We start from the raw sequence: 13,196 nt of genomic DNA, 5'->3' as shown, positions 1-13,196 counted from the left end.
GAACCCCCCAACTGGAGTCAGAAAGAGTAGGACATGACTGAAACAGTCAAATAACTTAATAAGGCTTCATATGAGTAGTATATTAAATTGTTCTAAGGTTTCACAACACTTTTTTGATTGTCATTAGCTTTGGAAGAGTTTCATACAATAACAACAAGAAATAGGATTCATTGATCTAGACCAATAACTTCACTTAGCTGATGAGGAACAAAGCTTCGGGAAGAAAGGGATGTGCCTAAGGAAAGTAGTTTTCCTTTCCAATCCCATATGATTCTCATAGTCCAGTTCTGTTTGATTTCCTTTATGATCAATGGGAACATCTTTAAAAATTCCATAGAATTCTATAAACCAAGATTTTTCCATATTTTAATGTGTATCAAAGGGGAAGGAAATACTTTGCTGGCTGAGTTCAAACCTTGTCCTTCTCTAACCTCAGACTAGCCCCTTAACAAAGGTCCAGAGCTTGTACGTTTATGTGATTCAAATCTGAAATCTTTATAGATCAAAAGTATATCTCCTTTCTAATATTTTAGGTGGTTAGGTAGTAAAAGAGCTAAAGCAGCAGGACTAGAATCAGGAAGACAAGTTCAAAACCAGCTGTGTGACACTGGGCAAGTCACTTTACCCTCTTTGCTTCAGTTTCCTCATCTGCCAAATGGACTAGAGAAGGAAATGACAAACAACTCCAGGATCTCTGCCAAGGAAACCCCTAATAGGGTCACAGAAAATCAGAAATGACAGGACAACAGCAACAACAACCCTAATATCCTACCTAGAAAAGTCAAATCTGATGTTCTTTTCCAGGCCTCATCCTCTATTTCACTTGACACTGTAGATTACTCTCTGCTTCCAAACACTCCTTTTTTATGTTGTTTTACCTAATAACAAGATTTGGGACCCCCCCCCCCCATGCCTGTACCTGAATTCCCCCACTCTAGTCTTTGGTTCAGTGGGCAGGGGCATATATTGACACATAACATCTATGAGACTGAGCAAGTCTTCTTCTAAGGAACCCAGGCCATTCTCAGAATCAAAATTTTCATAGGAAGTACAAAACTCCTTTGGTAGAGGGAGTTTTTCCCAATACTTTCAAAATACCAGGTCCAATCCCTAACCCCAGCCTTAGATATAGGTCATTCTGTGAGACAGTCTAGCTCATGTCTTTGCCTTTTCTCTTATATTAGATTGCAAGCTCCTTGAGGGAAGGCTCTATTGATTGGCCTCTTGGAATTTCCCTGTGTCTGGGGGCTGCATATGCATACAGTGATTGACCATTTGCTTATAGCTAACATTTCCAGGTTTGAAAACTGCTTCACCTGCAAACTGTCAATTCACAGCAACTCTTTGATGGAAGTGCCCCAGGTAGAATTAGCCCTATTTTAGATAGGTAGTTGAGCATAGATAGATAAAACATTTATTAGACACTTACTATATACAGGCACTAGGCATTGAGGAGACAATATGAAGAAACCAGGCAGTGCCTGCTCATCAGGAGGTCAACACAGAATATTAAAGGGGGTCTGTAAAGGTGGTGCAATGTGACCTCCCAGGTGTGTAGGCCTTAAACACCTCAGGATAAGGTCAGAGTTGACTAATTAGAGTCAAAGGTAACCATCTTTCAACTTAAAAGATCCTTTTCATGCCACTTGTCCAGTTTCAATGTCATTTTTGGCTTTATCTAATCTTAGCTAACTTGATTGCATCCAATGGGCATGCATCCATTTCTACAGGTCTAGCCTTGTTTTAGAGAATGATGAATAGCATGGGAGAATAGCTATAACCTTGGGCTTTGAAGTTAGGAAGTACTGGGATCCAGGTTCTCATCTATGTGATCAACATGGACAAATCACTTGATTTAGGTGGTCTTTTCTTAGAAGCAAGTAATGAGGATCCCTTGAAGGCAAGGTCATTTTGGTCTGACTTTTTTCCCTAGCTACTTGCATAGGAAAGGTACTTAATAAATTTGTCTCCTGAATTAGTTTGAGATTTTGATAGTGTAAAAGTCTTTATATTTCATATTTCATTAACATTTCCAATGCATTTACATTTATAGAGCCTGGGCTTGCTTTTCATTTTATTTTCATATATAAGCATGGATTCCCATGGGACAGTATATTTTTATTTTTGAATCTTTCATAGTATATAGAAAGTGGTCAAAATATGTGAAATAATTTAGGTGCATAGATATTAGAGTGGACAAATTACTGAACTTGGAATTAGGAAAACTTAAGTTCAGCCTTGGACATTTATTACTTGTATGACTTAAGGCATGTTACTTAATTTTTCAGTCTCAGTTTCCTCATTTGTAAAAGAGTTGTTGTTGTTCAACCATGCCTGATTCTCATGACCTGATTTGGGGTTTTCTTGATAGAGATCCAGGAGTGGTTTGCCATTTTCTTCTCCAGGTCATTTTACAGAAGAGGAAACTGAAGCAGACAGAGTTAAGCGACTTGTCCAAGGTCATATAATTAGTAAGTCTAAGTATCTGAGGTCAGACTTGAACTCAGGATGATAAATTCCCCCTGACTCCTGGCCAGGGTGCTCTAGCCACGGCTCCACTCTACCTTTCCCAAATCAAATGAAATGAATACTTGGAAAAAATACTTTTGCAAGCCTTAGAGCCCAAGGTAAAAGTCATTTATTATTATGAAAAGGGTGTATCATTGTGAATACAATGACTGCATGTTTTTTTAAAAAGATAATGATACCAATATCTAGAGAGAACTGGCACTAATAACCCATATCTAAATGTTGGCTTACATTTTTAAAATACTATTCAAAGGGAGAGATTTGATGGTAAAAAGCTCCACAAAATTTAGTTAGTAGAATGAATGCTAGCTCCCAACCCCTTTCTTGCTGGGATGGCTCTTTACCTGGTGCGATGTTTTCTGGGTTGGGTGGACTCCGGGGGTCTGGTGTGTTAGGGAGGTGTCAGTGGGCCATGTTGGGAGCCACCTTCCATGCTGCCACCATCCAAAGTTCCATTCTGCATGGCAATCCTGTACTGCATGGGAGCAAAAGGAAACTCTTATTAATATTAAGCACATCGAGAAGAGACACTAACATTGATACATGACACTTACTCCATTTATTTATTTATTTTGATTTTTTGCAAGGCAATGGAGTTAAGTTGCTTGCCCAAGGCCACACAGCTACATAATTATTAAGTGTCTGAGGTCGGATTTGAACTCAGGTACTCCTGACTCCAGGGCTGATGCTCTATCCAATGTGCCACCTAGCTGCCCCTCTCCATTTATTTTCATAATTATGGTTTAGCTCCTCTTCTGAATTTTATGGGATGTTGCTAATTCACCATAATAAGCATAGCCATCATTTCTACACTGCTTTGAGTTCTGCAATATGCTTCCCAAATATTATCTTATTTCATCTTCACAACAACTCTGGGAAGTAGGTGATGTTACTCCCATTTTTAACAGAAGAAGAAACTGAGGCAGAGGTTAAGTGACTTGCACAGGGTCATGAGACCTGTGTCTGAGACTAAATTTGAATTCAAGTCTTCTTTATTCTGGACTCAGAAACTATAGCCACTGTATCAGTGGATTGTGAACACTGAGTATATTTGAGGATTTTTATTATAATCTAAAAATTCTCTCTCTCTCTCTCTAGTCCATTTCCCTTTGTGCTCATATATTTTCTGTATTAACATTTTTATACTTTTTTTGTGGCTATCACTGGTAATATGTTTCAGTCAATTCATGCCCAGATAGATGGGCTTAGAATCAGGAAGACTCATCTTCCTGAGTTCAAATCTGACTACAGACACTTCAGTTTCCTCATCTGGAAAAAGAGTTAGAGAAGGTAATGACTAAAACCACTCCAGTGTTTTTGCCAAAAAACAAAAAGTGGAATCAAGAAGAGTCATTAACAGCCACCAACAGGACTGCACTATCTCAGGTCAAGAACCTAAGCTGATCAGCTTCAGGCTATGATTTCTGGATTCTACTTTGAAGAAGCAGCAGCAACAGTCTAAAATATGGCATGAAGATGGGGCAGGGGTAGGAAGGTAGATGAGGCAGATAAAGTATGATCAGAGGTCTAGGACTGACTAGATATGTCTCGAACTCTAGTATTTCATTGACCTTAATAACTGATTTATTCACTTTTTGGGGAAACGACCAAATTCATTTCCTTACAAATAAGATAGACTATTGAGAGATTGACCTATGTTGAGGGAATTCATTTGCTCTTCATTCTCACCATGCAATGCTGAAACCAGTATCATCTGAAGCTTCAATCACATTGCCAACCTTGATGCCTTAAAATAGTCACACCAGCCTACTCAAGGGTGAGCCATTTCCTGGGGATTAATGACAGACTAGAGAATCTACTCTTTCCAGTTAGTCATGAGTTGACAGGAAACACCAAGTACCCCAGTGGTTATTGTTTAAATACACAGTCATGCCCTATGGTGGCCATGCTGTGCCTTATTTTAGTAAGAGATGCAACCTAAATTATAGCCCTCTTTCTATTCTTCAGTGACTCTCAACAAGGAAGGTAAGAAAAGCAAACAAAAAACAAAGATCTTTATCTCAGCTGAATTGAATCTGAACAAAGCATCTCTACTGAAAGATTATGAATCTATCTATCTATATGTATATATGTATTTTTTTTTGTTGGTCAGTCTTTTCTGTCATATCTAACTCTCCATGACCCCATTTGTGGATTTCTTGGCAAAGGTACTGAAGTGGTTTGCCACTTTTTTCTCCAGCTCATTTGACAGATGAGAAAACTGAAGCAAGCAGAGTTAAGTGACTTACCCAGGGTCACACAGCTCATAAATGTCTATGCTCAGATTTGAACTATCCTCCTGACTTCAGGTCTGGTGTACTCTGCACTTTGCTACCTAGCTGCCCATAAGGTCTGAATGACCATGGGCAAGTCATTTAACCCTGATTGCCTTGCATCCAGGGCCATCTCCAGTTGTCCTGATTCATATGTAGCTACTGGACCAGATGGCTCTGGAGAAGAAAGTGAGGCTGGTGACTTAGCACAGCTTCCCCCCACCCCCACTCAAACCCAAGTCATGTGACTGTCATGGTATTATCTCCCTGATGTGATCTTTGGAAATGAAGGATTAAAAAAATTAGCTTCCCATACATTTATATATACAGTTAATAAATTGGGGGAATCTACCTAGATCTAGACTAGGTTCTGGGGGAAGGGTGGTATCCAATGGAGCGCATGCTTTGGTCCCATAAATAAAAGAAATAATTGGTCAGTAGATTCTGCTTGAATCTTTCAATAGTAGTGGTGGTGTTATAGAGGACTGACCATTAAGCCAGGAAGAATAATCCAAACAACAGACTTCTAGAAGAATGATTTTGCTCTGATGATCACTTTCTGTCTTTCTCTTCTGCCTGTATTACACAAGATTTCTCTTTGTTACTTTAATAGTCTAGGGATCAATTCTTTTATCAGTATAAGTATTTCCTCCAATCATATTATTTTTAATTCCTTCCTGACTTAGCAGATAGTCTTGGAGAGTTGGGGGTCTAAAAATAGGCCATCTTATGGCCAACCTGGATATGAGTCTCTTTTACCTTGGAAGGCTGGACCTTAGTCTAGTTTGGTACCAACCTGGTAGGGTCTGTTACCACTTGAACTTCATTGGCATCAACTCTGAAGGCTCAGAATCTCTCCTCTGTACTTAAATGAGTCACAAAGGTGGGGTGGTAGTTTTGGGGTTTTATTGTCATTGGAAAATACTGACAATTACATCTTTAATATGCTCCATGTAGAGAAGGCAACTTCTTTTGGTAGAAAAACTATAAAGTCATATATCCCAGTATATTTGTCATTGAATTGGGACCAGATGATTTCTAAAGTTCTTTCTAATTCTATAATTGTTCACGACTGTGGGTCAATATTTCTACCATCTTTTCATCCACCTTTCCTTGATCCTTTCCTCATCAGGTGATTGTTAAAACTGCTCATTATTTTGTGCCAATTGCAATACATTTCACATCATGGAACAGAGTTTGAAAAAAAATTCGACTAACTCAAATAACTTGTTATTTCTCCCCAAAGGGAGGTGATTAAAATGTGAGGTAGTTCTGATTCCTCCATTAATTCACCTATGAACTTGTGAAATTCATTTAATATCTCTGAACTGAAAAGAACTGATCAAATCTGAAGGCAGATCAAAGCATACTCCTTTTTACTTTATTTTTCTTGAATTTTTTTTTTGGTCTGCGTTTTCTTTCACCACATGTCTAATTTTGAAATATATTCTGTATGCCTGCCCAGTATATAACCTCTATCAAATTACTTGCCTTCTCAATTAGGGAGTTAGAGAGGGAAGGTGAGAGAGAATTTGGAACTCAAAATTGTAAAAAATGAAGGTTAGAAATTGGTTTTATGTGTTATTGGAAAAAATTATTAAAATCAAAATACGTCTCTGACTGCAATTTCTTAATTTCTAAAATCAGGATAATACTTCCAGTCATTTAGAAATATTATTATAAAAATGAATGGAATCATGCATTTAAAAATCTTTTGAAGTTCAAAAATTAGAGAATAATTTTCCTCTCTCTACTCCCAAAATGATGTCTATAAATAAAATGTACTTGCAATTTCTGAGGAGTTGGAGGAAAAATAGTTCCTGTACTGAAAATTTATTTTTTAAATCTAGAGAACTGATCCATGAATTCAAAACTAGAAAATAATACCAATGATCTTTCTAAATCCTCTAGCTCTTGGGCAGGGAAGGAAAGCTCATTGCCATAGACTTTTCCTCTTTTCCAAGTTAAAGTGAGACCTCAAGGGAAATATCTACCTTCTCTACTGAAATGAGACCAAATTATTATTATTATTTATTATTATTATTATTTTTATTATTACATCACAGAGTTAGAAGGGGCTTCTGAATCCTCAAGTTCAATTCATACTTGACCAAGAATTTCTTTTAAAAGCTACCCCACATCTTTTCTTTGAAGAACCTTGTGAGACATCTCATTCTACTTTGGGGTGGTCTGAATTGTTAGAAAGGTTTTTTTCCCCTGAACCATAATCAGCCCTTGTGAAATTTCCATCAATTATTCTTCATTTTGTCCTCCAGGGGCAAATGCCAAACAAGTATAACCTTTCTTCTGTGTCCCATAGTTAGATAACAATCCTCTTTTCCCCAAACTCTTCTCTTCAAATTGAACATTTCCAGCCCCTTCAACCAATTCTTATATGGCCAATTTTCAAGGCATCTTACCACTTTGGTTGTTCTTCAAGGCTCGTCTTAAAATGTGACCCTATAATTAAATTCAGGCTACAGAGATATGATCTGCTCAGGGAGTCTATTGTCTCCCTAATTCTGGGCATATCTTATTTAATTCAAGTTATGTTTACTGTTGACTTCCAATTTGCTAAACTCCCCATACCCTTTCCAGTTGATCTGGTTTCTAACCATGTCTTTCTCATCTGATGCTTCTGAAAATGATTTCTTGAATCCAAGTGCATTGCTTTCTATTAAGGAATCAAATTGGCTTGATTTCTATTAAGGAATCAAACCTTTCAATTTCTCTTCAGTTCTTGATTCTGTCATCCAACATTTTATATCTTTTACCCCACCCCCACACTATCCTGCTCTGGATTTGTGACATTCATTAATCTGATGAACATTCAAGTGTTTGATTAAAACATTGAAGATAATAGAGTCAAGTACAAATCTACTAGAGAACTTCCCTTTGATTGACATTGACCCATTATCAACTCTCTTTGGGTCTAGTCATTCAAACACTTTAGAATCTACTTAACTGTCCATTTATCTACTTGCCTCCATTTTTTCCCCACAAGATTAAAATGAAACTTTAAGCCTAGATTAAACAATATCTGTATATCTAATAACATTCTTCCAAAAAGAGAAATAGGATAATCTAGCATGACCTGATCTTGATGATACCTTTCTCTCTGTGAGTGCTATTCTCCTTTCTAAATTTTCACTAGCCATCCCTTTCCTTTTAGGTTGCTAGAATGTTGCAAGTAGAATTAAAGCCCATTACAAATTTCATTCTCTTTCATTTCTTGTCTATTGGGACGAGTTCTGTAATATTCTGTCATGTTTCTCATGAATGGAAACAACTGGACCCCAAGACAGAAATTCTGAAGATGGACATATCCCAGATCCCAGTTCTATCTAGCTGAAGTTGGAAAGGAACTCCAAAGTTATTTAATCCAACCTAGGTCTTTTGACTTCTAGCCCAGTACTCTCTCTCCTTCATCACCCTGCCTAGGCTGGTGCTAAGGGCCAGGGATTCTAGGAATCATATTATTGTGTAACTTAAACCTACCAAAAAAAATCTACTCTAGGTAGTGTGGTCTCCTCTGGGAAAGAGAAATGGGAAAAGATGCCCTCAATCTAGGGTCATATCATTTTAATTAGTGAGACAAATGCTTTTCCATGTCATGCAAGAAGAACCTATTGACATTTAGTTTTCAGAGCATGATATTATTGCCACCACTTAGATTTTCTGCATATTTTATGGGAAGTTCTTTCAGTTTTTTTACTATTCTGCATCTTTTTTTCATTTCAAATTGAGTCCCAAAGGTTGATTGAACAAGGATATAATTAATATATGATGGGAACACTGACTTGTAATTTGCTGAAAACTCCCTTTTCAGAAGGGAGATCTGGTTTGGATTTTAAGGAAGATTTTCTGGGTAATTAGAACTATTCAAAGAGAGAGCACTGGTTAGATTTAGGGTTAGAATTACATTTCAAAGGAGCCAGGTTCCTCTTTTGCCTCTGACATTTGCTACCTGAGTGACCATAGATAGTCCATTAGCCTCAACAGCCATTTCCTCATAGGGTTCTTTCATTAAGCTCTAAGGCTTCTCCCAGAGCTGAATTTACGGAGCTCTGATGCTCTATCATTTGACCTTTACTTTGGAAGTAATAGGGAGCCACAGTATGTTTTTGAAGAAAAAACTGGCATGATCAGATATGCGATCTTATGAAAAACAGAATGAACCATCATGGGAATACCCATCAGTAGGATGTCTTGGATCTAGGACTAGATATCAAGACATCAAAAATACAGAATCCCACAGATTTACAGAACAAGAAAGGACCTCAGAGGCTTATAAGCTGTGTGATTTTAGGCAAACTCATTTAACATCCATTAGCTTTATTTTCCTCATATATCAAATGAATGGGGTGGACTAAATGGACCCTGAGATATTTTTAGCAAGATTTTATGGCTCCTTAGCATAATAATAGATGAAGCAAAAGATAGCACATTAAACTCAGAATCAGGAAGATTCCTGGCTTCAGAAACTTATTAACTGTGTGACCCTGGGTAAGTCACTTAACCCTGTTAGCCTCAGTTTCTCATCTGTAAAATGAGCTGGAGAAGGCAATGGCAAACCACTTCAGTACCTTTGTCAAGAAAACCACAAATGGGGTCATAGAGAATTAGATATGACAGAAATGGCTGAAAACAACAAAGCATAATAATAATTCAATCTAATCTAGTCCAATCCATACTCAACTGAAAATCTCTTCTTTGACATCTCTCCAATGTGTTCATCTGACCTCTTCTTGAAGAGAGATATACCACCACTACCCAAGGAAGCCCCCCTTTTTGTTCAATTTAAGTTACAGAAAGATTTTCCTTATTTTGACTAAAAATCTGTATCTTGGAACCCAAGCTGAGTCTCAAAAGGTTTAGGTCCTTACCCGATGTTCCAGTATTTCTTGTGTTATCCATTTGGGTCAAGCAGAAGCCTAATGTCTCTTCCATGGGGCGACAATACTTGAAGATAATTATTATCTGTCCCACTTCATCCCTGTCCCTTCACCTTAGCCTCATTCTTCTTTTCTTTAAATGAAATGTCTCTAGGTTTTACTGCCAGAATATTCTAGGAAGAATTCTCATTACAGTCTGGTTTGGACTGAATGATGATCTCTGAAGTCCATGGGCTTCCATGTCTGAAATCATGGACTGCCATTTTGAAACACATTCCTAAGACTATTTCATCATCCTGATTTGATTTTTTTTCCTCAAGCTATAATTACAAATTCTTTCTATGGATTAGCAGAATAAATGGAAGAGATTAATAATTGGTGTCATTCCCTTGTTTCAGAGATCCCTGGGCATATTCCACTGTTTGAGGAACTCCTCTTGTCCCCTCCCTTTTTTTTATCCCTAGTCAGACCTGATGGATAACTTCCTTTCTGTTGGAGCTGAAAGAGGCCAATTATCTAATCCAGGACAGTCAGGTGAGGTCGGGATGATTTTAGGCAGCTTCTCTAGGGGCCAGAGACATATTTTGCTAAGAGTAAACTAGACATAATTATAGGGTCACACAATTTTACATTTATCCCCACTGCAAAGCCTCAAGCCATCCTTCACACTCTCAGGAGGTGACTGGAGCATGTTGTCCAACTAGCTTCATAACTGGGTCTAGATTAGACCTGGGAAACTAAAGGATGTTCATTAATGTGGGAAAAAAGGTAACAACAAAACAATAATAATAGTTGGCATTTCTAGAGAGCCTTCTGTTTATTCAATCACTTTCTTCATAAGAATGATATGATAGGTAGGATAAGTACTATTATCTCGAGATATAAATCATATCATACTTCAGCAACATCTAATGTGAATTGTTAGAAAATGTCAGCAGTGAGATTTGAATTTAGGTTGTAGTATAATCAATAGGAAGGGACCTTAAAGAGCATAGAACTCAATTCCTTTATTTTTGGATAATAATAATAATAATAATAATAGTTAATATTGATCTAGTGCTTAGTATATGTTAGGCAATGTGCTAAAGGCACTTTATAATTATTATCTCATTTGATCCTCATAACAATCCTGGGAAGTAGGTGCTATTCCCCATTTTACAGATGAGGAAACCGAGGCAATCAAGGGTTAAGTGTCTCTCCCAGGGTAAGTGATCAATCTGAGAAATGAGGAAAGAAAGATTGCTTTAAATTATTCTCTAAAATTTTAAAATTAAATTCCACTGAAGTCTGGAAATAATAATTGATGGCTTTCCTCCCACACCATTTATAAATCACAGAACTGTTATTTTTTTCACCAAAGCCTGCCAAAGCCTCCACTTGTAGGTTACAGAGACTTTTAACCAAAAATAATTCTAGAAAAAAATTTTTAAATGTTTACAAAGAAGGAAAACATTAAAAATCCAGCAATTTTGAATCCCCTTTAGCTTTGAACAAGTAATCTCTCAGATTATGGGCCTCTCCTCTGTTTCCCTCTTCCTTTACCCAATTCTTGGAACCTCTCCAGTTGCTTTAACCTACGTCATGTTGTGATCTCTATACAACCCTGAGTCTTGACCTTCCTCACCCACTCCACTCCATCCTTCACTACCCAGAACTCTCTCTAATTCTCTTTAATTCCTTCATGGCTTTTCTTGGGTCCCCTGCCTTTCTTCAAGTGTCACCTCAAATCTTATGTTTTCCAGGAGACCTTTTCCAGACTGCAGTTGGGATAACCTCCATCTATTCCCTATATGTCTTGTAAATACCTAATTATTTACCCATTTCCTTCCTCATTAAATTGGGAAGTTCTTGAGATCAATCAAGGACTGTTTTTTTCTTTTTTTTTTAAACCTTTGTCCTCCAAGTGTTTGGCATACAGTAAGCACTTAATACTTTTTTGATGGATTGCTAGATCTGGAGGATTCCACAAAAAAGTATATTCTAGACTTACTACCTCAGTTTCCCTTTTTATTTTGCTACTTCATAGCTAATCTTAGATTCTACTAGCTCATATTTTTCTGAAAAGGGGTTACTAAAAAAATTAAAGAAACTTATCAATTTGTACCTCATTTAAAGCCTGGGAAAAAACATTTTTAATTGACTTTTTTGAAAAGTGGCTCATTTGTGAATATGTGTGTCTGTGCAAGTATGTGAGCATATGAGTATTTATATGTGAATTCAGGTGAATGTATCTGAGTGAATATGCACACATGTCTATGCATTTATATGTGAGCATATGAGTACATAGGAATACACATATGTGAGTAGATTATATAGGACTATATGTATGTGTGTTGGATTTGGTATGGGGGGGGGAAATCATTACATTTAAATAGCACAGAGATATATAAGGAGAATCCTACCCCAGGAGTCAGAAAGACCTGGTTTCATGTAGGCTTGGTTACATGCTACACTTTCTCTCATGGCTCTGGTTTCCTTAGCTGCAAATGATAGGGTTAGATGAGAAATAAACCCTAGTCCTGGAGTTGGAGGACTTGGGTTCAAATCCCACCTATAGTGTGTTCTTAGTCAATCACTTCACCTTTCTGGGCCTCAGTTTCCCCATCTGAATAGTGAGGGAGTTGAACTGGATGGCCACTCAGGTTCTCTGCAGCTCCAAATATATGCTCCCTCTAGTCTTTGTTTCCTAGAAGATGCAAAAGTTTCTAAAGTATGAAATAAAAGTTCTCTCATGTGTAGTTCTCTACTGAAGATACCAAATGAGGCAGATGGAAGACCAGTTAACATTTTTTGTCTTGTAGTAACTTTCTGGAGTTCTTCCAGAGCATTACTGGGGAGGTCCAAAATAGACCATGGCCTCCAGGCTCCATGTCATATACAGGAGAACATGCTGTGTCCATTCAAATGGAAAGATATTGAGATCATAAGTTGGAAACCCATTGATCATCTATCCTAGGCATTCCAGGCTATCAAAACATCCTTCCAGAGCCAAATGTTGTAAAAAGAATGGACCCAGGACAACTGATTTCAAAAAGAACTTGACAGTCACAGACATCTTAGACTTCTATGTGGAAGGCAAATGGCATCAGGTTCTATTTTTGCTACCTATCTTCTGAGAAGGGGTGAAGCTGATGAGATGGTCTTTGGAAGCTCTAATGTTGTCCTTGATACATCATTGGTCCCTCATCATAGTTTGATGTTTCTTTCACTCTCCAGTGCTTAGCCAAATGTCCAATATGTAATAACTACTTGAGAAATATTTCTTTGTTGATTGACTGACTCCATGAGACTAACTTAGGGATGTGGAAAGGATGAAAAGATTAATATAAAACTTGATTAAATTCTAGAGAAAAAAATACTAAATGACACAAGCTACTATTACTCTATTTTTTTAAAATTTAAGGCAATGGGGTTAAGTAACTTGCCCAAGGTCACAAAGCTAGGTAATTGTTAAGTGTCTGTGGTTGGATTTGAACTCAGGTCCTCTTGACTCTAGGGC

The 13,196-nt window shown here is 37.4% G+C and overlaps 1 protein-coding gene across 1 annotated transcript in view; it reads right to left on the bottom strand.

Moving 5' to 3' along the window:
* Nucleotides 1–2,905: 2,905 nt before the first annotated feature.
* Nucleotides 2,906–13,196, bottom strand: part of LOC141517368 (myozenin-2-like) — a 33,461-nt gene continuing 23,170 nt past the window's right edge. The window contains exon 4 of the mRNA XM_074228317.1: nucleotides 2,906–3,004. Coding sequence (XP_074084418.1) covers nucleotides 2,921–3,004 — 84 coding nt within the window. The 3' untranslated portion in view covers nucleotides 2,906–2,920. The remainder of the gene's footprint in view (nucleotides 3,005–13,196) is intronic.

This window comes from Macrotis lagotis, chromosome 3 (genome assembly GCF_037893015.1).
Source record: "Macrotis lagotis isolate mMagLag1 chromosome 3, bilby.v1.9.chrom.fasta, whole genome shotgun sequence".
Lineage (NCBI taxonomy): Eukaryota > Metazoa > Chordata > Mammalia > Peramelemorphia > Peramelidae > Macrotis > Macrotis lagotis.
The sequence above is the reverse complement of the archived record's forward strand: the minus strand, read 5'-3'. Positions and strand labels throughout refer to the sequence as shown.